The sequence below is a fragment of the Schistocerca piceifrons genome, chromosome 1 (assembly GCF_021461385.2).
Source record: "Schistocerca piceifrons isolate TAMUIC-IGC-003096 chromosome 1, iqSchPice1.1, whole genome shotgun sequence".
NCBI classification, from domain to species: Eukaryota; Metazoa; Arthropoda; class Insecta; order Orthoptera; family Acrididae; genus Schistocerca; species Schistocerca piceifrons.
The window spans coordinates 839,712,616-839,739,686 of NC_060138.1; the positions used below are offsets into that span (position 1 = coordinate 839,712,616).

The following is a 27,071-nucleotide window of genomic DNA, read 5'->3' on the forward strand; positions in this document are numbered from 1 at the left end:
ATAGCTGAGAAGCATGTGACTCCATCCCTTGGCGAGCGTGCTGCTTCGCATTTATGGCAAAATTTCATGAACGCTTGTTCTGGAAGAAGTATTTAAATAGAATCGAAACTAACAGAATATGGGAAACGGTTTACCAATATATTGGAGATGGTAACCATGGTATCTGGAATAACTCGAGAATAGAGATTTCTTGATGACGGGAAAGAAGGAGTATAACACAACAACTCTCAACACAGGATCTACAGCTGCACTTTGTATATGGAACGCACATATACTGAACGCAGCTAAAAACTTTTATTTCAAAAGATTTTTAAGTCTTTGTGTAACAGGAAACCTAATGACGTTTTAAAGATGAAACTATGTGCACTCATGAAAAAAATCGGAACACTACAAAGGAGTTGTGCGACGTAAACCAAAGTTGGTAGTCGTGTTTCTGCACCTGAAAGATGATGTCTATTCCAGTTTCGCGCCAGTCGCATAAGAGTCGTGCTAGTAGCGCCACTACGAGGATGTAGTTAGGTCTGCTTTATATACACTCTGTAACGGTCATGAGCGTTAGTTATATTTGAGATTGGAAATGGTAAGTTGATGTTAATCAATAACGCCTTTAAGGTTACAAAAACGTCATTATCAATACCTAACTGAGTTCGGTTCAAATGGCTTTGAGCACTATGGGACTTAACATCTGAGGTCATCAGTCCCCTAGAACTTAGACTACTTAAACCTAACTAACCTAAGGACATCATACGCATCCATGCCCAAGGCAGGATTCGAACCTGCGACCGTAGTGGTCGCGCGGTTACAGACTGAAGCGCCTAGAAACGCTCGGCCACACCGGCCGGCTAACTGAGTTTGAATGAGGTCGTGCAATGAGTTTACGATAAACTTCTGCGACACTGCAGAAAGACTTGGCAGGAATGTAGGCACTGTACGTGATTGCTGGCATTCACAGGAATGTACAGTCACAAGAGGACCGTCACTGGACGGCGACGTGGTACTACCGACAGATGAGGCGTATGGCTCCAGCGCACCGTACTTCATCTGCAGCAGCAATCTGAAAAGCAGTTGGCACCACAGTGACACAACGAACTGTTACTCGTACTAATCGGTTACTTCAAGGACAGCTCCGAGCCAGGCGCCCTTTAGTGTGCATTCCACCGGCCCCAAACCATCACTATTTGCGACTTCAGTGATGTCGAGCGAGAGCTTATTGCAGGGCAGAGTGGAGGTCTGTATGATTTATGATGAAAGTTGGTTCTGCCTCTGTGCCAGTGATGACCTTGTGTTGGTTAAAAGGAGGCTATTTGAGGGCCAGCAACCAACCTGTCTGCGTGCTAGACACTCTGGACCTACACCTGGAGTTATGGTCTGGGGTGCGATTTCGTACGGCAGCAGGAGCACTCTCGTGGTTATCCCACACACCCTGACTGCAAATTTGTACGTCAGTCTGGTGACTGGACCTGTTGTGTTGCCATTCATAAACAGCATCCCAGGGGGTGTTTTCCAAAAGGAGAACACTCGCTCACATATTGGTGTTGTAACACAACAAGCTCTACGGTCGACATGTTGTGTTTGCCTACTCGATCACCAGATGTCTCTCCAATCGAACACACATGGGACATCATCGGACGACAACTCCAGCGTCATCCACAAACAACATTAACGGTCCCTGTATTGACCTACAAAGTGTAACAGGCGTGGAACTCCAACCCACAAACTAACATCCGGGACCTGTAAGACACAAATTACGCTCGTTTGCATGTTTGCATTCAACTTTCTGGCGGTTACACCGATTGTTAATGCACCTGCATTTCACATTTGCAATGCCTTATCTCGCGTTTACATTAACATATAATCTTGCAATGCTAATCACCGAAATATGTCACCTAGAGAATGCATTGCCGAAATTTCATCTTTCTACACTAATTGTTTTTTGTGTTGCGATTGTTTTTCGTTAGTACATTTGATGTACTAGCTATATCAATTACAGTTTCCATCTAGGAGGGAAAGACCAAACGGTGGAAACCAATATAGGAGTACGCTTCGCACAAAGCAGCCCGACGACACTGCAGTGAGTCAGCGGTATCGACCGCCATTATCAGAGGTTTGCATGTGCAGAGGACACCCGTCCACGAAAATATACTACATGTTTGCGCCGACCGAACAGAGATTGTGGTGATACTGCATCTGTGAGCTGCGTGTGGCTAATTTCGTATCGGATTTTATATGAGAGGTTTAAGTAAATACTCATCAGTTCCTCCCTACAGCATAATGGTGAGAGATAGGAACAGCGTAGAAACAGATTGGCAACAGCGATGAAAGCTAGCTCCTCAACAAAAGAGCTCTTGTTATTACGTATGACAGGGAGTTTCTGGAATGTTCCCCGTTTAAAACGAGGGAAAGAGAGACCCGAATTACCTCAGATGTTATGGTACAGTAGGATCCTGAAAATCTGGCGAGCATGTATGAATACGAGTGGGCGAGTTATGGACACGGCGGCTGCCTGCCGAACTATATCTGAGTGTAGTGAGGCGACAGAGAAGTCGAGTGTTGGTGGGATGGTGGTGGTTTGATAATCTGGGACCTTTTTTTCTCGTTTAGGCCCTTAGTACTGGTTTTTACCAAAAGGAAAGTATCTTCAACAATGAATTGTTTCCTAATCTGTGGCAGCCATTTGTAACAACATTTTCTGTGCCAAAGTGATTATGCTCCAGTCAACTGTTGCATCATAGTACGAAGTAACTGACGCGCTGGCCTGTGTAGAGACCTAGACTGAAGCCATCGAAAATCTTTGGTATGAACTGCAGCATCGGTTCAGTACTAAATCAAACCTCCCAAGCCACAACTTGTAGGTTACTAAGCCAATTACGCCAATACTGAGAAATATGTGCGTCATGCTAAATTACTGACGATAACGTGCACCAGAGTACCAAAAAGTAAATTGCGATTCAAATTCATAATTAAGGGTATTCGCAGTAAAGTCCTCCTAATGAATGAAACGTTTCTACGAGAGTATTGACACCATTGTCAGTAAATTTATTTCCTTAATTATCATCTTTATCTACATCTACATGACTACTCTGCAATTCACAATCGCAGAGGGTACTTCGAAATACCTTCAGATAATTTTTCTACCGTTCCACCCTCTACCAGCGCGTGGGTAAAATGGACGCTCCAATCTTTCTGTACGAGCCCTGATTTCTCTTAATTTATTACGATGATCGTTTCTCCCTATGTATTTTCACATTCAGAGGAGATCTCGCCGCAACGGAAAACGCATTCTTTAATGATTGCCACCCCAATTCACTTATCATATCCGTTACACACTCTCCGCTGTTTCGCTACAACACAAAACGAGCTGAAATTAATGTATTTTTCTGCAGAGTTTGACATACCATTATTACAAGTATCTATAGAACAGAATATTGGTATCTTCTTTTGCTACATTTTTACAGCTCTATAAATTTCTATGAAAAAAATTCACCAAATCTTAGGACTTTTCTCTCACGTAAATGGCTTCCTACTGCAGAAAATGAAAATTCCTTCCACAAAATGTTTCACTACATTATTGACTAATAGAACGTCGAATTTAGGTGCTATAATGTCAGTGGTTTGAGAGGAAAAGGTACAAGAGTTGCCAAAACATAAGTTCGGAAAACCTGAATCACAGATTTGACAGTGTTAGTATCAGGCCTTACCTTATATGAGTGAACTAGAGCAAGCCATATGGATCCTCCTCTTCATCCTCAAGCAGTCTTTTCTTTCCTTGTCCTCTTAGGTTAACCTGGTTTTGAAATTGAGCAACAATAATGTCAGCTGCATTAAGCCTCCTGTTATCGGTTTCCTCGAATATCGACAGCGTGAAAGGTCCTGGATCAAATCCTACCATCTGTAGAGTCCATAGTCTCCCAATATTAGCACAGTTAAAAACTAAACAAGCATTATGCGCTAAAGAAATGTTGTCTGGTTGCGTGGTTTTCCATGAATACACTTTTATAGAAGTTCTGGATCTGCTAAGCACCAAAATATTCCCACATTGTGGCTGCATAAAACTGGAAGAAAACACCACAAGAATAAATAATATGAGGAAATACAGAACAACAAAGGTGCGTAGCCCCCTGCAAGCTTTTGTTAATTGTCATTTTTATCCCACGTAGAAGTGGAATTGGAAAGTAATGTTCAAGAATTGAAATTTAAACATTGTGTAGTAAATGAAGATTCAATAACAAATTTTTCACAATTTTCGTCGCTTTCGCTAACGTCCCCCCTTAAGAGGGCTGCTCAGTTTGTCACCTAAATCGGTTATGTAGATTGGGAACAACAGAGGGCCTATAACACTCCCTCGGGGAGCACCATGTATCATTTCTGTTTCACTTGGCGATATTCCGTCCATTACTAAGTACTGTGACCTTTCTAACAGGAAATCACTAATTCAGTCGCACAACTGAGAGGATAATCCACAGGCACACAATTTGATTAGAAGTTGGTTTTGAGGGATGGTGTCAAAAGCCTCCTGGAAAGCTATAAATATAGAATCAGTTTATGAATAAAGAGCTAGTTGTGTTTCACGATAACAATATTTTCTGAATCTGTGTTGACTGTGCTTCAGTAGACGCTTTTCTTCAAGAGAACTCATTGTTTTATACGCGTTCTTAATCGTTTATCAGCAGATCTATAATGGCTAATTCCCAGAATGGACGCGTACATATGTAAATTATCGTGAGTGCAGGATAAATGCCTTCGTAAAAATTGTTTATAATCGACACATTAAAACTGTTCGCATGAATCACAAGCTCTGTGTAACTGCGCGGCGTCGGAAGCTGTAAGAACCGGTCTGTAGACGGCATGCGGTGGCGACACTCACTGAAGGCTGCAGAGATGACGTAGGGCACCACGCCACCCTCCCAACGCCGCGTCGATCCGTCGTGGTAGGCGGCATCCGGGTCCTGAAAAACACACACCACACAGCGGGGTCTCAGCACTGCGACACTGCTAACACACTGACCAAAGACTCCAAACACTCATCTCGAAGGCAAACCATTCATACCAGGTATCCAGAACTGGTATCATGGCTGACAGTCGTAATTAATTATGGCAGCAGATCCAGGGCTGAACAAAATACACCCAGGTGAGGGTTGGGTTGGGTTATTTGGGGAAGGAGACCAGACAGCGAGGTCATCGGTCTCATCATACACCCAGGTGACAGAAGTCATAGTATAGAGATATGCCCATATACATGTGGCGGTAGTATTACGTACACAAGGCATAAAAGAGCAGTGCACTGGTGGTACTGCCATTTGTACTCAGGTAATTTATGTGAAAAGGTTTCCGACATGATTCACCCACTCTCAGTAACACCCAGCCATAAAAGCAGCTGATTTGCCCTTCCTAAACACAAGAGAAAATAATTACTTCATACTATTACTAAGCTACCTGCCTTTGTGTAATATTTTATGTTGCCAAACGTAATATCAATAATGTACGCATTACACTAAAATATTAACAATAGGGACGTTATATACACATCATGAGATGTTGAATGAATAGCCCTGTAAATTGATTTGTATAACATACAAGTAAACTGAAATAATTTTATGTCTTAAAGCAACATATACATTGAATGGCACTGAAAAATGGTCACTGTGACCATAAGTAGGAGAGAGAAACTCTGTAAGGTGGCAAAATAAATGAAAGTCAGATTCGCACCTTACATGAGGGCTATATGCATCGCAACGAGAAGGTGAATATGACACCTAATGTAATTCAGCGGTTGTGAGCAAATTTGCCTATCAGTATGTAATGCAAAAAGGGATGACAATCAATGCTAATTAACACACTGTTCCTATATAATGCATGTCTTTGAGCAGCAGGTGGAACAAGCAGCGTGAGGCGATTTAGTTTGAAAGCCAGAGGGACAACGGCAGAAGAGAAGGCACACCACAGGGGTTACCACAGAAACCACTTAAAGGGGTGGCAGGTGGAAAGTCAATGACCCAACGAGGTGACTCAGGCAGGAGAAATGCATGTAGCGGCACATCTACAGAGGGACAGAAAAAAAGCTTTAGAAAGCTGCATTTTGGAATTCCAAAGGGATACGAACAAAACCAGTGACGCATTCCGATCACGTGTCCAGCGAGTGCGACACATGTGAAGGTCAATGTACTTTAGACGTCTATAATGGGCGCAAAACGTCCGATTGGCGGAAACGCACTAGGAAAAAAAAACTGGAGTTTTGACGCAGTTTGATGGAAGGAACATTGCGATTGGTAGAGAGAGTTTCCAAAAAATAAGAGGAATGCTCCTATAGGTCGAAAAAGGCCATGAACATGAAGAACGAATGAACCCAAGTGGGGGAGGCAGTTCGGCCATGAGTAAGACAAGAGAGAAATTTTCAGGGACTCTTCCCTGAACTAAAGTTAAGTGCAGAATGGAGCATTAATTGTTCTTGAGAGAACTGAGAGGGCACTGTAATATGCAGCCTGCTCCAACCATGTGCGTGCATATCGCCACCTACAAAGACTAGGGCTGAGTACATGTTTTCTCGCGTAACGAGAAACATAGGGAAAGTTTCTGCTGGAAAGTTCAGCAAAGGTTTGATTAGTTTTACAGGAATTTCAGCAGAAGAGAGCAGCCTAGCAGACGGCAGCTCGTCGCAGCTTAAGGTAAATACCGCATGCAGATGCATAAACTTTGTTGGTTCACCAGCTTGCGTCCACTATAAACTCAAGTGGCCTTGGGTAATCTTTCGTTCAGTTTGTCACATAACTAACCATCCACCGTAGACTTGATTGTCATCCTAAATAGTACTGAACTATGAACCGGAATCGGAAGATTTTCGTAGTACTGACCAACATGATAATGTACGTGTAGGAACAATTTTGTAAAAAAACTTCTAATTAAACTCTAATATTGTTGTGTTTAGGATTAATATTCTTTCTGAGAGTTAATATTTAATATTGTTGTGTTTAGGATTATTTCACTGTTTGATATCGGCGAGATGCGTTATCCTGATAATTGTTTTTATGTTGTGAAATTGAAAACTGCGTAAAAGCGTGTATTTTTTGTGCTAAAATTGCGACATTGAACATGTCATTTCAACTTACACATTTGTTCTCAATCCTAGAATAAGTAACCACGTTACAACTCTTGAGAAGGCAGTCTCTTGCAGGACTCGGTTGTAGATAGGCATGTTAGTTTGTGGAATGAGTGGTGAAACTGTCGCGTATGGTGTTAAAAAACTTCTACCAGTTGGATAGTCTTGGACTTCGCAATATTTTCGGCTCTCTTTTGACTTTAAGGAATTCTGATAATTGCTAGGTCTTGGGACGTGGAAGTATTCCAACTGCAGTTGGACTCATAAATATTTTGAGCATTGCTGGACTTGGAAAAATGTTCGACTGTCACCAGACTGACTTACTCGTATTTCTGTCAGTCGTCGATCTAAGAGTTGCATGTATGTTCTATATAGATATAGAGAACAACTAATAGTAACACAGAACGTAGGGGACTGTGGCTATAACACAGGAGACAATAACAGAGAGACACGAAGAGACAACGACAACGAGCTGGGCTGAAAGAGTGAGAGAGAAAGGGCGACTGGGAGTGGATGGGTATGAGCGACTTAACACCGATGTGCTGCTGGATGTGAGTGAGTTGTGCTTAGGGGAGCTTGAGGGAGTTTGAGGTGCGTTGCATGCTGAAAAAAGCGCGAGTATGTTCGCATGCAAAAATTTTTGGAAACGTTCTTGAAGGTACAGTGGAAGGTAGAATGAGACAGCCAAAACCCCACTTTTCAGAGTCTTTTAAATAAACAGTAATACATTCGCATTTATTGTGCTTCTAAAGGAGCGATTTCCCTCTTGTTTGCAAGTCTTCGAACTGCAGTAGATTCTCAAGAGTGCAACTCACTGCAGCAAATAAAAAAAAATGGAAACAATGAAAAAGAAACAAATCAATGCAAAGAGAAAAAAGGCACGATTATTTTTGTGACAAATCTCTCAATGTCTCTAACCAACGGATGTCAACAAGAAGTTAATCTATAACCATCTTTTATGCCTGGTATGTTCACAGGCAACGAGTTTTGACTCGGATACAGTGCTGCACTTCCGATCGACGGTTGGCGGTACACTGTGTCGACGCCCACTCACCTCTAGAACGTCCTCCGGGGAGACCCCAGCGATGTCGCCCTCGAAGAGCCCCGCAGCAAGGATGGGGTCCGGGGAGCCGTCGTCCAGTGGCGGCTCCTGCAGCGCTGTAACACCACACAACACAACACATCGCGCTGCTGGTTCCGAACTCCAAGGGCGGCGCAGGCAGCGAGGTAGCACCAAGCCGTACATTCCGGCCCAGGAGTATACCACGCCATTTCGAAATGTTCTAGGCAAACTTAATGAAATAAATTAAGCCACCAACTGCAAAAAAATTCTTTTGGTGGGAGGTGACCTTTCAAGCTTACGTTTTTGACGTACCCCTCTCAAATAACACTGAAATGTCTGTAAATATACACTTGAATTGTCGCAGATGTATAATTTTGAAACATCACAATTTACATCTGCAACCTGCAAATCAGAGAGCAAGGAATGTTAAAATTTGTTTCCTCCATTGTACAACGGAGTGTGAAAAGGAAAAATACTTATATGACTGTGTGTTCTTCTAAAGTGGCTGAAGTACCGGCACGCACCTGCGGCAGAGGTGGCGGACAGCGCGAACTCCTCGTCAGAGATGGGTTCCCCTGGCTCGTCTGCTTCCTGCAACACACACAACAGGCACACCGATCAACATGTCTGCTCACAGGTGACGGGCCCTGGCTAGAGTGGCGCTTTGCCACAATTATGGTTCGGTATTTTTGGTAGAGAACATAGACGATGTAGCAAATGGTAGGATTAATGGTAGTATTGCTAGCATTGCCAGAGAAAGAAACATAAGTGAATGTATGAGAGAGAAACTTGATCGTGTAACTTCTCCACTTTTATATAACCAAAGCAATTACTTTTGATGTAAGCGCAATTTACATACAAAACATTAAAAAACCTGTATAATCATTATTGTTTTTTTCATCACGATTAAAGGCAAAAGTTTTCTGTATTTATTTATAAGTGTGAGAGCTATTTGTGAATAACAGAAACACGTTTCATATGAGCTTGACGAAGTACCGAAGCGATTTTTGATATTTTTTGTTGTGCGTTTATTTTAAATTTTACCTTTTTTTTCTTTGAGGCAGTTATGTTTTCTAGCACTACATGATAAACTTCTATTGATTTTTTTTTAAATTTTTTATACAACATCCATTTTTTCACGTTACAAATCAACAATTTTCGAATAAAACCTGAATTAAACATTGAAATTTTCATTGTTTCTATAAATACTGTTTGTTTTTAATTAATAGACAGGAGGCTAATTGGGTAGTAGCCTGCAGTAGTTTTACAGCGGTATTCCTGGCCAATCCTGGATGTCTGTTTTATTTCTTTTCCCAGCTGTCCTTCCAGTGGCCGCAACGTCACCTTAATCTTGCTTAGGAAGTAACGTAATGAACCAATATGTTTGCGAATTGTATCACCTGTGTCATGAATGTTTTAACTGTTCATATGTTATTATACAACGTCCTCGCATTTGCCAAGACAGGCACGGTAGGCCTAAAGAGTGCAACCGAGATACCAGTTCACCAGAGAAACTGTGAGAGGAACCAGATTACGTCAGTTTCTGCTCTGTGCTTCACGTCTATTGTACGTGGTGTGCTACACAACAAGCATAGAGCGCAATAAGTGTCAAAACCCTGATTCCCAGTTATTCATTTTTTCTTACAAAAATATTCTAGTGAAACAACCTCAACAACATTTTTTACACTACTGTCCATTAAAATTGCTACACCAAGAAGAAATGCAGATGTAAAACGGGTATTCATTGGAAAAATATATTATACTAGAACTGACATGTGATTACATTTTCACGCAGTTTGGGTGCTTAGATCGTGAGAAATCATTTTCGAACATTTTCTGTATCCAGAAAGGCCCGTACAGGACCTGGAACATGCGGTCGTGCATTAGCCTGCTGAAATGTAGGATCGAATGAAGGGTAGAGACACGGGGCGTAACACATCTGAAATGAAACGTCCACTGTTCAAAGTGCCGTCAATGAGAACAAAAGGTGACCGAGACGTGTAACCAATGGCACCCCATACCATCACGCCGGGTGATACGCCAGTATGGCGATGACGAATACACGCTTCCAATGTGCGTTCACCGCGATGTCGCCAAACACGGATGCGACTATCATGATGCTGTAAACAGAACCTGGATTCATCTGAAAAAATGACGTTTTGCCATTCGTGCACCCAGGTTCGTCGTTGAGTACACCATCGCAGGTGCTCCTGTCTGTGATGCAGGGTACCGCAGCCATTGTTTCCGAGCTCATAGTCCATGCTGCTGCAAACGTCGTCTAACTGTTCGTGCAGATGGTTGTTGTCTTGCAAACGTCCCCATCTGTTGACTCAGGGATCGAGACGTGGCTGCACGATCCGTTACAGACATGCGGATAAGATGGCTGTCATCTCGACTACAAGTGATACGAGGCCGTTGGGATCCAGCACGGCGTTCCGTATTACCCTCCTGAACCCACCGATTCCATATTCTGCTAACAGTCATTGGATCTCGACCAACGCGAGCAGCAATGTCGCGATACGATAAACCGCAATCACGATAGGCTACAATCCGACCTTTATCAAAGTCGGAAGCGTGATAGTATGCATGTCTCCTCCTTACACGAGGCATCACAACAGCGTTTCACCGGGCAACGCTGGTCAACTGCTGTTAGTGTATGAGAAATCTGTTGGAAACTTTCCTCATGTCAGCACGTTGTAGGTGTCGCCACTGGCACCAACATTGTGTTAATGCTCTGAAAAGCTAATCATTTGCATATCACAGCATCTTCTCCCTGTCGGTTAAATTTCACGTCTGTAGCACGTCATCTTTGTGGTGTAGCAGTTTTAATGGCCAGTAGTGTATATTCAGAATATTCAGAACCCCTGCGGGACTTCGCGAATGCTGCGAGCAGTCGTGCAGTGATGCTAAAGGAGAAGGGGGCTACTAGCACGTGACAGACTCAGAGCTACGTCAGACCGGAAGCGTGTCCAGATGGCCGAGACGGCTAAGCCTACCGTTCTAGGGAAGCAGAGCAGCTGGGCTCGAAGCCCGGTCCCGCAAAAATTTTCGGTCTTCACCGTTGATTCATTTCAGTGCTTGTAGACGGCCGAATGTCCTAATTTCTCTTAATAGTTTGTTCTATATGGCAGCTGTAGCACCAGTGGTATCTGTTCATCTGTTCTGTTGGACATGTCAAATGTGTTAATATCTAAGGAGAGACAGACAATTTACAAGGTAACGACAGCGGAAACCGCTGGGCTAAGGATACCAGGATGTGTGAGGTAGTGAGGCATTGGAATCTTTGAGACGGGGACTGCAGAAATGTGAGCCCTCTATAAGACCGGAAACAATAATTCAAATTTAAAGTGAGTTTGATGAAGAAGATAAGAACTCTACGTGTCGTGCGGAGTAAGTAGAGAAACAGAATAGATTTATGTGGGCTTTCGGTGTCTTCAGTATTGTACCTCGTGGTGCGTGAATGCTGGATTACTTAGGGTGATACTTTTTAGCAACAAGTTGTCTGGCTGGAAGATGTGGAGGCCGGTGCGACTGACGTGGTCGGGAACGCCGAATGGCAGGTCGAAGGCGGCGGCTGTGGCGGCGGCGGCCAACAGGGATTGCGCCAGCCAGGGGCGCGGCAGCGGCCTGCAACACAGGGGCGCCGGTTATCGTCGAGACAACCGGTTTTAGGTTATACCTTGTAATGGTACTTGAATTACGTAACCATTACGACACCTCAACTCAACCTCTCGATACCAGTAATACTCTACTGCGTTTCTGTAAAGTAGTTGACGTATTTCTGAGACAACATTCAGATTTTATTTCATTAATGTAGAGGTATTTTGATACATCGATATGTTTATACTGCAATGATATTACTCTTATGTGTATTATTTCTTTTGCCACTATGATCTTTGTCGTACTTGTAACTCTTGATTTTTGGGCGCGTAAGCGATTATTAGTTAGTTAGAGAGTCGGACCTTGAGAAAGTCAAGTCTTGGACGTCATGTTGGAAAGATGCATATTGTAGTTAGCTTATAAAATGTGAGGAAGATGTTTTCAAGTATGTTTTGTATTGTGAAGTGATGTTTTGTGTGTTACGTGATATTGCAACAAAAGCAATAAAAAGGAAGTGTAACTTAAATTCGGAGTGCTGATTACTTTTTTACATCACCATTGTCCTGCAAAAGTGTAATCTTCAAGAATGGTTTGTGAATCACATCTATAAAACTTTTGAATATCGCGGAATAAAACCTAGGCCTCTTTGCATCCGAGCTTGGAATCATCACCACCTAGATTTTCGACGATCGAGCCATGATTTTACAACGAGACCAGCGTAGGAAACACGAAAAGATGAGTGCCTAGTTTATTCATTATTGTATGAAATGACTTTATTAACTGTGCTCTAATGACGCCTGCCACATAATAACTTTGTTGTTGCCCGAAAATGCAGTATTTAGCAGCGTGAGCAACACCACAATCATTATTAAATTTTGACCTTTATTGTGGTAGGGTTGTTAGAATGTGGGGGCTCGTCCGGGATAGGCAGCACCAAATATTCAAAAATTAACTGTAGATGTGTTTCAGGAAAAGTACATGTTGTTGTTTTGGTCTTCAGTCCTGAGACTGCTTTGATGCAGCTCTCCATGCTACTCTATCCTGTGCTAGCTTCTTCATCTCCCAGTACCTACTGCAATCTACATCCTTCTGAATCTGCTTAGTGTATTAATCTCTTGGTCTCCCTCTACGATTTTTACCCTCCACGCTACCCTTCAATGGTAAATTTGTGATCCCCTGTACATAGTGAATCTGTTATGAAAAATATCGATAAAAACCTGACAATCAAAAGGAGACAACCACAGGACGAAAAATGGACGCAAAAAACAATGGGACGACAATGGATTTAAATTAAACAATGCGACTGGATTCCGACGGAGAAGACTTCAGCTATAAGTTAAGCAAAAATTCTAACGAATTTTGTAATTTGGTATTGTCATTTCTAGTGGTTCATTTTTTGTTAACAGTTAATAATAGATAAAATTAATGCAGGGGAAGAAATAGTTGGGGGAGATCAAAAAATTGATAAGTTAGAGTTAATTCTGAAACTCTTGACTAAACAAAATGAAAATATAAATAATTTAAAATCTGTAATGAAGGCTGAAATTGACGAAAGGTTAGGGGAGAATTTGAATAAACAATTAAATGTAATAAAAACTGAGTTAATTTAGGTCAAAAATACACCGCAAGATAACCTAAAGGTGATAGAATCGAGGGTAGACAATATGGAGAAAAAAGTAATTGTTTTTGAAAATGAGTTCATTGCTGAAAATAGTAACAGAATCAGGGAAATTCAGGAACTTCCAAATGAAAATGAATCACTAGATGCAAAATTAGATGACTTGAAAGCAAACAATGTTAATGCAATCAGTAGTGTTGAGAAAAAGGTTGACAGTTTAGAATCAAATCTTACCAATAAATTAGACACATTAAAAATTAAAATAAATCAAGTTGAAGAATATGTTGTTAACAAGAATTTTTACAGTCGTGGACCAGCATGGTCGAACCTGTTAGTGAAAAGTTTTCCTTGTGATAATTTGCACCCAGTTGATTTTTTGCACCATTGTAAGGACAATTTTGTGCCAGGAATGTCTGATAATTCAAAAATTAAATTTGTCAAAAAATTTCTTGAAGGGAAGGCCCTATCCTGGGCTAACCAACATTTCGATCAGTGGGAAACCTTTGCAAATTCTGGGAAAAGCTTCTTAAACAAATTTTGGTCAGAGTCTGAACAGGGGAGGACTAAATATGAATTTTTAAATGGACCTATTTTCAGAGGGAGAGTGGGCATCATGAAAGCATTTTGTAAAGATCAGTTGAGAAAATTAATACATTTAGATAAACCTTTTGATTAAATGACACAAATAGATGCGCTGAAAAGAAGGCTACCTGAAAAATTGCAATGGGATTTAGTTCATGGGCCTGATGATTCCTTGGAAGAATTTTTAAAATATGTGGATAAATTGGATAGGGCATTAGAAAGAGGGAATATGCAAAATTTTGACCATGGTGAACACCAACAGGGGGGGGGGGTGGTATTCAAACAGGTATGGAGAGAGGAGAGAAATACAGAGACAATAGACATGAAGAACACAGGGGAAACAATAGGGATCATAATGGTAATGACAGAAATAGGGATAGAAATTTCGGAAATAGAAACAGGGGGGAAAAAATTGGAGATCAAACAGAGAAAACAGGCAGGAAAACTCCAGACCGCCTCAATGAGGGTCCGCAGTTTTGGGGCGAGAAAATTTAATCACAATAGGACCTACAATAACGACTGGGAATTTACAGACAGAAGAAGAAGGAGAAATGTAATTTATTATTATAATAAAACCATTGAAAGACAAAACAAATACACACCACAAATAACAGACACTCATGTTCAACACCAAATTAATACTTTAAATTTTGATCAGAAATTTTGGGATACACAAGAGAAAATAATCATGTTGAAAGCAACAAGGTAACTACTTCTGAGAACAAACCAGATGAGGATATTGCAATTGTGTCAGAATTTTATAATTGGGTAGAGAATGATAATCTATGTAATTCTGAAGTATCTGGCAAATATTACAGCTCTGATTTGAATAAGTTATTTAATGAAAATGAAAAGTTATATGGAGAGAGAGAGATGGGACTTAATGTGACTGTGTATAGGATGCATGATGAGGAAAGTTTTGATTTTGACGAAAATATGGAAGTTAATGATGTTGTTGAGAGTGTACAGAGGTAAGTAATGGTGAAATTAATGCTGTGGGTGAGTATCAGGTATTCGTCGAGATTATTTCAAGTGAAGTAGTGAAGCTATGTGATAATGAAGTTGATAATTGTGAGCATTATGATGAGGTAAGTGTGGTTAGTAATGAGGAAGAGGACACTCATGCATCTGAAGAACAGGTAAAGTTAAGTTAGTGTAACCAATCTAATGTAGCAGAGGACTGTAATGTTGTGCCAGTTAATAGTATGAAGTATTTTAAACCCACATACAAGTTCTGTAGGAAAAGGTGAAAATTTTTTAAAAATATTGTGGAACAGTTGCAATTACAAAACAGATAGGGAAGAGTTGTGGAACTATTTAGCTAAAATTTGTAGGAGGTTATATCCTCACTGGTGGCAAAGTGTAAAATGTAATGAATATCTGTTGTCTGCTCAAACTGTTGTATCCATAGATGATGTTAATGAAAGTGTCAATGTGTGTGTGAAGCTATTAAAAACTGATCAGGAAAATAATGTGGGTTATTTTAGAAAAATTGAAAATGACCTGTTACATGAACCATTAAAAGAAAAAGTAGAAGAATGTGAATTAGGGTGTCCATACATTAAAGCTAAAGTAAACAATTGGGCGGCTGAATGTCTCATTGATACAGGGAGTCATTTGAGAAAAATTCAGAAATAAAATTAAAGACAGTGTTGATTTTGTTGAGGCCCCTGTGATAAAAGGAGCTACAGGCAAACACAGTAAAGTCATCAAAAGTCAAGTATTTTTATCATTTGAAATAGAAGATGTAAAATTTGAGCAGGGTTGTCTTGTTATTCCAAGTTTAGAAGAGAACATATTGTTTGGCATGGACTGGGTGTTAAAGGTAAGTGCTGCATTTAGCTGGAGTGAGATGAAGTTAATTGTGTGTGAACCCAAAAGCAATATTATTGCGTGTACACAACTGTTTATTATACACTGTGGAGAAGGTTGCAATTATGTCAGGAAAATCATAGACTATGAAGAGAATTTGTACTGTTTTGGTGACAAATCTGAGCTAAATTTTTCTGGTCAAAATTGTGAAAACCTAGTTAAAAGCAAAGTAGAGGAAGCAATTAATTTGGATGGTGATCAAAAGAGAGAGTTGGAAAATTTATTGTGGGAATTTCAAGATGTTGTCAACGAAAAACCTGGAAGAGTCAGGAATTATCAATGCACTTTACACCTTAAAAATCATGAACCTTTTTTCCTCAAGCCTTATAGTATTCCTTTTGCAAAAAGAAAAGAAGTAGAGAGTGAGATACAAAAAATGGAAGCATGGGGTATAATCGAAAGAAGTAACAGTGATTATAATAATCCTTTGGTGGCGGTTTCCAAACGTGGAGGTGGTGTTAGACTTGTACTTGATTCTAGGCACCTTAAAAAAATTTTGAAAAGAGAAGATGATCATCCAGAAAACATAGATGGACTGTTTCATAAATTTGAATGTGTGAAATTCATGAGCAACTTTGACTTAACTTCAGGCTTTCACGAAATTTCTTTAGAAATAAATTCTAGAAAATACACTGCATTTTTGTATGGGAGAAAAAGTTATCATTACTGTGTTCTACCGTTTGGACTAACCGTTTCTGTTGCTGAGTTTATTAGAGGATTAGATCTTGTTTTGGGGGACGAACTACTGTCTAAACTTACTGTATATGTAGACGATATTTTGCTTTCTGGAAAAACATGGGAAGAAACATTTTGAATTGCTAACACAGGTGTGCACAAAATTAAGGGAAGGGAGTATGACCTTAAAGTTAGAAAAATGTAAATTTGGAGTAAGTGAATTGAAATTTTTGGGGCACATTATTTCAGAAAAGGGGATTGAACCTGACAGAGAAAAAAATTGAAGCTATAGAAAATTTTCCTGTTCCTAAAAATAAAAAACAATTAAAATCTTTTTTTTGTCTTGCTGGATTTTACAGAAAGTATGTCAGTACTCAAGCTATGGACGCTTCTTGTTTATGTGATCTATTAAAGAAAAATACTGTCTGGAATTGGTCATCTGATTGTCAAAAAGCATTTGATGAGATAAAGAAACAACTTTCACAGAGCAGAATTCTATATAGGCCTGACATGTCTTTACCCTTCTGTTTATTGACTGACAACAGTGATACAGGATTAATAGCACACTTATTTTAGGAAAAAGTAGTAAGAGATCATATTGAACACCATTCCATTGCATTTGCTAGTAGAGTATTACAAAAGTATGAAAAGACTTACACTGTGACTGAAAAAGAACTTTTGGCTATACATTGGGCTTTCAACAAATTTAAAAATTATCTTCTTGTACAAAGTGATTGTTTACTCTGACCACAAAGCACTAAGTTACTTACAGGAGTGTAGGCTTTATCATACCTTATTATCTTGCTATTTGGGACACCCAATCCCATGCAGTTTGTGCATGGAATTGTGTGTGTGTGGGGGGGGGGGGGGGGTGTTGTAATGGTACTTGAATTATGAAACCATTATGGCACCTCAACTCAACCTCTCGATACCAGTAATACTCTACTGCGTTTCTGTAAAGTAGTTGACATATTTCTGAGACAACATTCAGATTTGATTTCATTAATGTAGAGGTATTTTGATACATCGATATGTTTATATTGCAATGATATTACTCTTATGTGTATTATTTCTTTTGCGACTATGATCTTTGTCGTACTTGTAACTCTTGATTTTTGGGCGCGTAAGCGATTATTAGTTAGTTAGAGAGTCGGACCTTGAGAAAGTCAAGTCTTGGACGTCATGTTGGAAAGACGCATATTGTAGTTAGCTTATTAAATGTGAGGAAGCTGTTTTCAAGCATGTTTTGCATTGTGAAGTGATGTTTTGTGTGTTACGTGATATTGCAACAAAAGCAATAAGAAGAAAGTGTAACTTAAATTCGGAGTTCTGATTACTTTTTTACACCAACATTGTCCTGCAAAAGTGTAATCTTCAAGAATGGTTTGTGAATCACATCTATAAAACTTTTGAATATCGCAGAATAAAGCCTAGGCCTCTTTGCATCCGAGCTTGGAATCTTCACCAATTAGAGTTTCGACGATTGAGCCATGATTTTACGAGACCAGCGTAGGAAACACGAAAAGATGAGTGCCTAGTTTATTCATTATTACATGAAATGACTTTATTAACTGTGCTCCAATGACACCTGCCACATAATAACTTTGTTGTTGCCCGAAAATGCAGTATTTAGCAGCGTGAGCAACACCACAATCATTATTAAATTTTGAACTTTGTTGTGGTAGGGTTGTTAGAACCTGTTTCTTCATCTCCAGTTTAACCTGACTCTTAAAACCGCTCAAAGTAACCAGTATCATAAATAAGCAATTTCCGGTTCGTTATTGCTATTATTTCTGGTAACAGACATAGAAATCGAACAATAACCGAAAACTTCTAAGACTTCCTCAGTCATATGCATTATAAGTTTAATGATACATCGAATCAAAATGTCAAATAAAATAGTTAAATAAAAAAAAAACTTAGTCTATACACTGTTCGTTGTCTTTCTCGACAAGTAATCAGGGGTTGAATGCTGTAATAAATCCAGCAGTATTCTCCTCGCGACTCTAATTTTTTGACACTCTGCTCAAAAATCGAGGCTCATAATACCGAAATGAAATGATCGAATAGCATTGACGACCGCGACTCCCCAGCTCGGAAAGTTTGCTACCGAGTAGCAAGTCTTTTCAATTGCCGCTGCGGTGGAAGACTTGCGTATCCATGATGAGAAAATGACTATGAGGACAACACAGCTCCCAATCTCTGAGCGGAGAAAATCTCCGACCCAGCCAGGATCCCACCCGAGTCCGCTGCGTGGGAGTCAGATGCAATGACCACTCACCTTAAGGGCATTAGGGACAGTCACTGCTAAAGAATGAAAACTGAGGCTAGAGAACTCTACTTTTAGTGTTGTGCATTTCCAAGGACTACAAATAGACAATCCTAGACACAGGCAGCAGATCAGATACTTTCTATTTTTTATAAACAATAAATGAATGCTTACGTTTTTAACTTATTATTGTTACCTTATTGCCTTACACTTTTATCACTTCCTATAAAAGGAAGGCAAATAAGAAGCTTTTGTGCACAACTTCTAGAGTTTTGTTTACTTTAATTATTTTGAATTATAAAAAAAAAAGTTGTATAGTCAAATTATTAACTTACTTTTAAACATGAATTTGAATACAATTCATTTTTTGATGATAAAATTCAGAATGCTCTTTCAAAAATTTAAATGAACGCTTTATATAGTAATCAAAATAGATCGTTTATCTGAAACAATCATGTGGCAACAGTTAAAATTTGAGTAATGAATTAATCCAGTGGCCCATATTTACTGTCCAGTATGTCATAAGCACTCGTTCTATAATGAGCTGATTTGTAAGTCAGCTGCTTTCATCAGAAGCAATATCATTCAAACACTAAACCAATCATTCAGAAGCCACAGAACATCTTAAACGACGAATAATTAATGTAGAGTAATGCAGAGTGGTTAACATTGCAAGATCACAGGTTAAGCTAAGCACGAGATAAGCCATTGCAAATGTGAAATGCTGGTTCATTAATAACCGGTGTAACCGGTAGAATGTTGAATGCAAGCATGCAAACGAGCATGCATTGTGTTGAAGAGGTGACAGATATCAGTTTTTGAGATGGAGTTCCATGACTGTTGCACTTTGTGGCTCAGTACAGGGACAGTTAAAGCTGTTTGTGGACGACGCTGGAGTTGTCCCATACGTGCTCGACTGAAGGCAGCTCCGTGATCGAACAAGCCAAACCAGCGTGTCGACACTGTGTGTAGGATGTTGGGTTACAACAGTGGCATGTGGGCGGGCGTTATCCTGTTGGAAATCACTCCTTGGGATGCTTTTCATGAATGGCAGCACAACAGGTCGAATCAACAAACAGACGTATAAATTTGTAGTCACGGTGTATGAGACAACCACGAGAAAGCTCCTGTAGTCATACAATATCGCACCCTAGACAATAACTCCAGGTATATGTCCAGTGTGTCAGGTACACATACGGTTTGATTGCAGTCTCTCAAGAGGCATCCTTCTAACCAACATATGCCCATGAATGGCACCGAGGCAGAACCAGTTCTCATCAGCAAACACAACAGACCTCCACCCCGCGCTTCTATGAGCTCTCGCTTGACACCATTGAAGTATGAAGTGTTGGTGGTTTGGGGTCAATGGAACGCACGCTACGAGACCTCTGGCTCGGAGCTGTCCTTGAAGTAACCGATTTGTAACAATTCGTTGTGTCACCATGGGAGCATCTGCAGCTCAAATTACTGCTCCAGATGCAGTGTGATGCGCCAGAAGCAGACGCCAAACACTATGGTCTTCCCTGTCGGTAGTGTCAAGCGGCCATCCAGAGCCCAGCCTTCCTGCGACTGTACAATGTCGTTACTACCGTGCCAGCAACCGTGTACAGAAGTTACATTCCTGCCAAGTCTTTCTGCAGTATCGCAGAAGGCACATCCAGCTTCTTGTAGCGCTATTACACGCTCTCGTTTAGACTCAGTGAGGTGTTGACGGGGGCATCTTTGTTGCCTTATTGCCTTAAAAGCATTCTTGACTCGCACCAACTCAGCACAGGCAATCTCAAAAGTAAGTAACGCTCACGACCGTTACAGCATGTATTTAAAGCAAACTTGGTGTGCATCCTCAAATGGTGCTACTATCGCCACCCTTATGAGACAGGAGCGAAATCTGAATAGACATCATCTTTCAGATGTACGAGGTGCATTCAAGTTCTAAGGCCTCCGATTTTTTTTCTCCGGACTGGAAAGAGATAGAAACATGCGCATTGTTTTAAAATGAGGCAGCGTTCATTGTCAATACGTCGCATAGATGGCAGCACCGTACGGCAGATGGAATTTTACCGCCAGCGGCGAGAATGAGAACTGTCTTAAATACTTAAAATGGCGACGTTTTCCTTACTTGAACAGCGTGCAATCATTCGTTTTCTGAATTTGCGTGGTGTGAAACCAATTGAAATTCATCGACAGTTGAAGGAGACATGTGGTGATGGAGTTATGCATGTGTCGAAAGTGCGTTCGTGGATGCGACAGTTTAATGAAGGCAGAACATCGTGTGACAACAAACCAAAACAACCTTGGGCTCGCACAAGCCGGTCTGACGACATGATCGAGAAAGTGGAGAGAATTGTTTTGGGGGATCGCCGAATGACTGTTGAACAGATCGTCTCCAGAGTTGGCATTTCTGTGGGTTCTGTGCACACAATCCTGCAGGACGACCTGAAAATGTGAAAAGTGTCATCCAGGTGGGTGCCACGAATGCTGACGGACGACCACATGGCTGCCCGTGTGGCATGTTGCCAAGCAATGTTGACGCGCAACGACAGCATGATTGGGACTTTCTTTTCGTCGGTTGTGACAATGGATGACAGGTGGATGCCATTTTTCAATCCAGAAACAAAGCGCCAGTCAGTTCAATGGAAGCACACAGATTCACCGCCACCAAAAAAATTTCGGGTAACCGCCAGTGCTGAAAAAATGATGGTGTCCATGTTCTGGGACAGCGAGGGCGTAATAATTACCCATTGCGTTCCAAAGGGCACTACGGTAACAGGTGCATCCTAAGAAAATGTTTTGAAGAACAAATTCCTTCCTGCACTGGAACAAAAACGTCCGGGAAGGGCTGCGCGTGTGCTGTTTCACCAAGACAGCGCACCCGCACATCGAGCTAACGTTACGCAACAATTTCTTCGTGATATCAACTTTGAATTGATTCCTCTTGCTCCCTACTCACCTGACCTGGCTCCTAGTGACTTTTGGCTTTTTCCAACAATGAAAGACACTCTCCGTGGCCGCACGTTCACCAGCCGTGCTGCTATTGCCTCAGCGATTTTCCAGTGGTCAAAACAGACTCCTAAAGAAGCTTTCGCCGCTGCCATGGAATCATGGCGTCAGCGTTGTGAAAAATGTGTACGTCTGCAGGGCGATTACGTCGAGAAGTAACGCCAGTTTCATCGATTTCGGGTGAGTAGCTAATTAGAAAAAAAATCGGAGGCCTTAGAACTTGAATGCACCTCATAGAACCGCACCTACTAACGTTCATTTGTATAGCAGAACTCCATCTTGCTGCTGTGAATTTTTCTGTCAGTGTATAAATAAGACTGTTATAAATGAAACTAAACAAATAAAGAAAAATCCGGTTATGCAAGAACTAAAATATCGATGTCGGTATTAACCGGCTGGTTTTTTCCAATCCCTACAGCGACAGGGCGGGCATCGTCACGGCGCACTCCACTCCCGCTGGGTGGCGCCCACAGAGGGCCCCCGCTTAGCCGGCTTGAGGGGACACAGTCGCGAGGGAACTCCCATAAGGAATCAATGCCAAAACGAGCAAACGTCAGGTACACTTTCTGAAGTAACTAATGGAGATAAAGACCTGAAACTTTTACAGTGTACCGCTGAAACTCCATTCTCAAATCACATTAAAAATGGTTAATGTATTTTATATATTTCTTGAGTAATCATTTTTTGTTCTATAAGACAAAAAATTAAAACTTTTCTAAACATCTTGTAGCTTGTAAATCTGTTCTTTTTATCACTACTGGTCTATTTTTTATCTAATTAATCATCGTTGTATTAACAAGAGATACTGTAAGTCTGATGTCTGTAGCAGTCATAGTTTTTGAGAAAAGTGTACCAGAAGGTCAAAAAATGTAGTTTTGAGAAAAATGGTATTAAAGTTTTACATGCAAGAAAGTAATGTACAATGTCATACAGACACACTTTTAAAACATTCCAGGGCTATACTGTGGCTCAGCTTCTTGATCTTTATCTTCTTTTCTTTGATCTTCTGGCTATCCTGGCCTTCTTGGTAGCATTTCCTGCAGAAATATCAGCATAACGGATATGGTCCATGTCAATCTTTTTCAGTCCCCTTTCAGTATTGATACCATCCTTTGTTCCCAAGAGTCTTAATACATTAGTCTTCTTTGACACACCAGCATTGAAGCACATCACTGCATCATGAACACCAAATTTTAGTGTTTCTTTTCTAACGAAAACAGTTTTTGGTAGCCTTGTCCAAATGACAGAATTCAAACTTTCATTTGGGTTTTGAGTTTTTCCATGGAGACACTTTTTCAAGAGCTCTTGTTGGCTAAGATCTCTGACAATGGGTTTCACGGCTAGCAGGATTTTATCTGGAATTGAATGTTTGTGCTTATAGCTGGAAGATGTAACTGGGTTGTTGAATTTGCACCAGTTGTCAGGTCCCTGTGGGCAAATGTTATGTTGTGGTTCCTCTTCTGTTGAAATTTTATGAAAGAATATAGCCCAGATGGCTCTCCTCATTGCTTCTACATTGTTGCAGTTATTTCTAATGGCCATACCATATTAAGTCTGGATCCTGTCTATTTCAGCCTCTGTCAGCCCCCTTTACCACCTAACTTTTTCTCCTTACATATCTTTAGAAGTCGTGATTCATTCCAGTTTATTAATTTTGACTCTAGGCCCATAAGGTTTATCTTCTACCATTTTCTGATAAGCCTTACTGTCCCCGTCCCCAAGATAGTCTGTATAGAGGATACCTCTTGACTGCACAGGCCTTTTGAAAATGTTAGCAACACCAGCCACTTCCATGCCTCCACTAGAACCGTCATAGTCCTTTTTGCACACATGTTGTATAGTGGGATTTTTGCTACAGATGTCACAGAACTTGGTAACAATTTCAATACCCAGAACCTTCCCAGTATCAAAAGAAGTTGCTGACACAATGCCATTTAGGGATATATGCCCCCGTTTCTGCCAACTGCCATCAAAACCAGCAGCAATTTGCCTTGGGTCAGATTTCGTATCATTCAACTGAACTGATTCTTTGGCTGCTTTCAACATTGTAGATTCATTTACCTCAGCTACAACTGCACCAATAGTCTTGTTGTAAACATCAAACTTCCTTGGAGGTGGAGGAATGTTCATCAATGCACAAAGAACAGCACCTGCACTTCGCCCTTTTCCAATAGATCTAAGTGCGTACACTAATCTTATATTGTTTTCATACAATCTGCTTCTTGTTACATGGGATGACATTGTATTGGCAGTAAAGCTACATTCTAAACATGTCAAAACTAAATTACAAACAATTCCCTTGGTTTTCACCACATCTTCGTGCAAAGTAAGTTTCCACCACAGTTTTTACAATTTGTGTGTTTTTCGATAAGTTCACGTAATAACCTCATGGAGATCAGAATGTTTGTGTCAGTAACAACAGAAACACTGTTCACACCACATATTGCATTGTCACGCATTTGAGTGGCACTTGGAAAACCGGCAGCACCTAGAAGCTTCTTGCTTGAAGCACTGACACTCGCACTGACTTCACTTTCAATATTATTTTCTGCCCCCTGTTCAAACCTAGCAGTTTCGCGGTTTATTTTTGCATATTTATGTCCACGAAACTTAGGCTTATATCCAAACTTCCTTATTCTACACATTGTATTATAACGTTTCACAAAATCATTACATTTGTATCACCAAAACGTAAACAACTAGGATGAAGAAACTGACAAACGATAGTCGACAGTGCAGACAGGCTGGCAAACATCAGAATAACAATTCTCTCTTGCAACCCAAATAAAGAGTATTTATGTCCGTGGAACATAAATGATTGTTGTATTATAGTCAATGCTGACTACTGCGCAAGACACAGCAAAAATGGACGTGGCGCTAGTTTCCATGCTTCACGAACAAATTAATAACTCCGAATCTAATAATCAGATTTGTATGAAACAAACGGCATTCTTTGGCCAAATAATTGTAGAATAGATTAAGACTAAAAAAAATCGATTTTTTTTTAGCCTGTTCGCGACTGTGTCCCCTTAATGCGGACCCGAGAATCCTCGGATAATCCACAACACGAATGGTTTTGCCGGAAACTGCTATCATATGACGACATCTCTTTTTTCTCAACGCATACTAGTCGTATAGGGATGATTGTGAAAGGTTTTTTAACGGGCTTCTAAGATTGCCTACCGATTTCGCGCTTAAGGTTAATTTTAACATTTGCGATCACTATAAACAAGTTGCAGGGACAAACATTTCAAAGAGTGAGATTACACTTACAGATCCCGTCTTTGCTCACAGATAATTGTATGTAGCCATTTCAAGGGTAACTAAATCAACTAACTTTTTTTATTCATTGAAGAAAATTAAAAACAAACAGAACACGAAGAATACATTCTCACGTCACATATCGTTTACACCGAGGTACTGTAATTCTCTGTAGGGAATTTTGCTCAAAATTATATGCATAGAACTGCATACACAAGGATGTGTCATAGATTAATGATTATTGTTTTTTCACTTCATTCGGTTTGTTTTAAGATGTTTGCTCTTCATTGCCACAACTACTCTTAGCCCAAGACGACACTTACTCCAAATACTGTCATTATCCGCAACTATAAATGTGTGAAAGGTTCGCACTGGTCCCCTGGTTTGCTATGTTATCCAAACATGTTACATGTCACATTAGAAAGGCCACTCCTTTAAGGGAAGGCTGGCTGTACTGGACACGTGGGCTTTTTCGAAATTACATTTCTTTCTTAATATTTTATTGGAACATTTTTCACACTAAACAGTACTATGACCATTAATTTAAAAAGTTATAAAACTCAGTGTCATAAGAATATACGTTCATTTACTTTTAACATTTTTTCCATAATTGAATTTGGACGTTTAAATCTTTGTCGGGTTGTGTCAGACATGAGATTGTAATGCGTTGTAGTATTCACCAAACAGTTTTTGTGACTAACATAAAGGTAGCAGGAAGCGGGAAGTGAGCTCCATACAACAGTTGTTGTACTGAGGAGTCGTGTTCGCAGCCGGGGATCTACAAATTCTCCTTCCAGCCTGCCTGCTCCTATCGCTGCCGCAACCATTACACCAGCTCAGCCTGCCTCAACGGAGACACAAGAGCGCATGTCTACTGGAGCACGGTTGTTCAAACGGACCGACTTCGGTTTAAGCAAGCCTGGCAAGCTTTACGGGATCCATTCAGCCTGTTGTACATGATAACAGTTGCGCTATCAATCCAACATGACTAGCCAGGTATATGTTTGCGTAGGTGGTTTCACTGCAGCTCATTTTTCATAACGATGGGAGCAGCAAAATGAAGAAACCTAATTTAAATGTGATTGGGCAGAAATTAAGAATTCGGAATATACAGGGTGAGGCAGCTAAGTCATAACACCCCTTTTATCTCCCCAACGATAACAGATACAAAGATGCCGTTTAGACAGTGAATTGCAGGGACAGGGGATACTTGAATACATCACATTTCATGCTTGTGCTATTTTTTATTAACACTCCACTGTTGCTAATGCTGCCTCTGTCGAAGCCAACGTGGGTTCTCTATTGACCAGTAATGCATATTATGCAAATTAACATTACCGTGGTTGGTGAAAGTCGGTTCTTCACTAAAAAGCAGCCGTTGGAAAAACGTTGGATCATCCTGTAGGCGCTACAGAGCGAACCGGCAAAATTCCTGGCGCCGTTCGAAGTCCACACCGAAGAGTACTTGATGTAATGAGAGGTGAAACGGGTGAAATCTATGCCAGTGCAATATGCTTAGAACACGTCTCTGACTTATACCACATTCCGAGGCGATACGTCGCGACGAAACAGTAGCGTCGTTATGTGCGAACGCTAGAACGCCCTCTTCATGTACCTCACCAGTTGCAGTTTTCTGCCTTGTCCTCTGTATGGCGTTCCATGATCCCGATTCAAGCAGTTTCTTGCAAATACGTGCAAGAAGCTGGCGCGTAGGACGCTCACGATCAGGATACAGCTCTCCATATTGCTTTATTGCTCTAACAGCATTTCTTCTGTTTTCACCATACACTAGAAGCACAACTAACTTTTCTTCGTTGGTGTACATGTCTGTTCCAAGAAACTATGACGGAAATGCGATGTCTCATTACCCCAGCAGGACATTTATACCCTTCTCTCCAGCTACCTCGTGCGTGACCTTGCAGCGTTATCGAGAAGCAGGAAAACAACGTCTTCCAGTAAAGTTCCTCAGTGGTCAACAGGAAAGGTCGCACTGTACAACGCCACTTCGGAGGACGAATACGATACGCATAAAAATGAT

At 40.7% G+C, this 27,071-nt stretch overlaps 1 protein-coding gene across 1 annotated transcript in view; it reads right to left on the reverse strand.

Annotated features, from left to right (window-relative positions):
- The window catches only part of LOC124775564 (low choriolytic enzyme-like), a 92,380-nt gene extending 73,585 nt beyond the window's left edge, over positions 1-18,795 (reverse strand). Inside the window, exons 1-5 of the mRNA XM_047250397.1 lie at positions 18,785-18,795; positions 11,603-11,783; positions 8,681-8,747; positions 8,148-8,251; positions 4,865-4,946 (exon numbers count right to left, since the gene is read on the reverse strand). Of these exons, the coding sequence (XP_047106353.1) occupies positions 4,865-4,946; positions 8,148-8,251; positions 8,681-8,747; positions 11,603-11,783; positions 18,785-18,795 (445 nt within the window). The remainder of the gene's footprint in view (positions 1-4,864; positions 4,947-8,147; positions 8,252-8,680; positions 8,748-11,602; positions 11,784-18,784) is intronic.
- Positions 18,796-27,071: the final 8,276 nt, after the last annotated feature.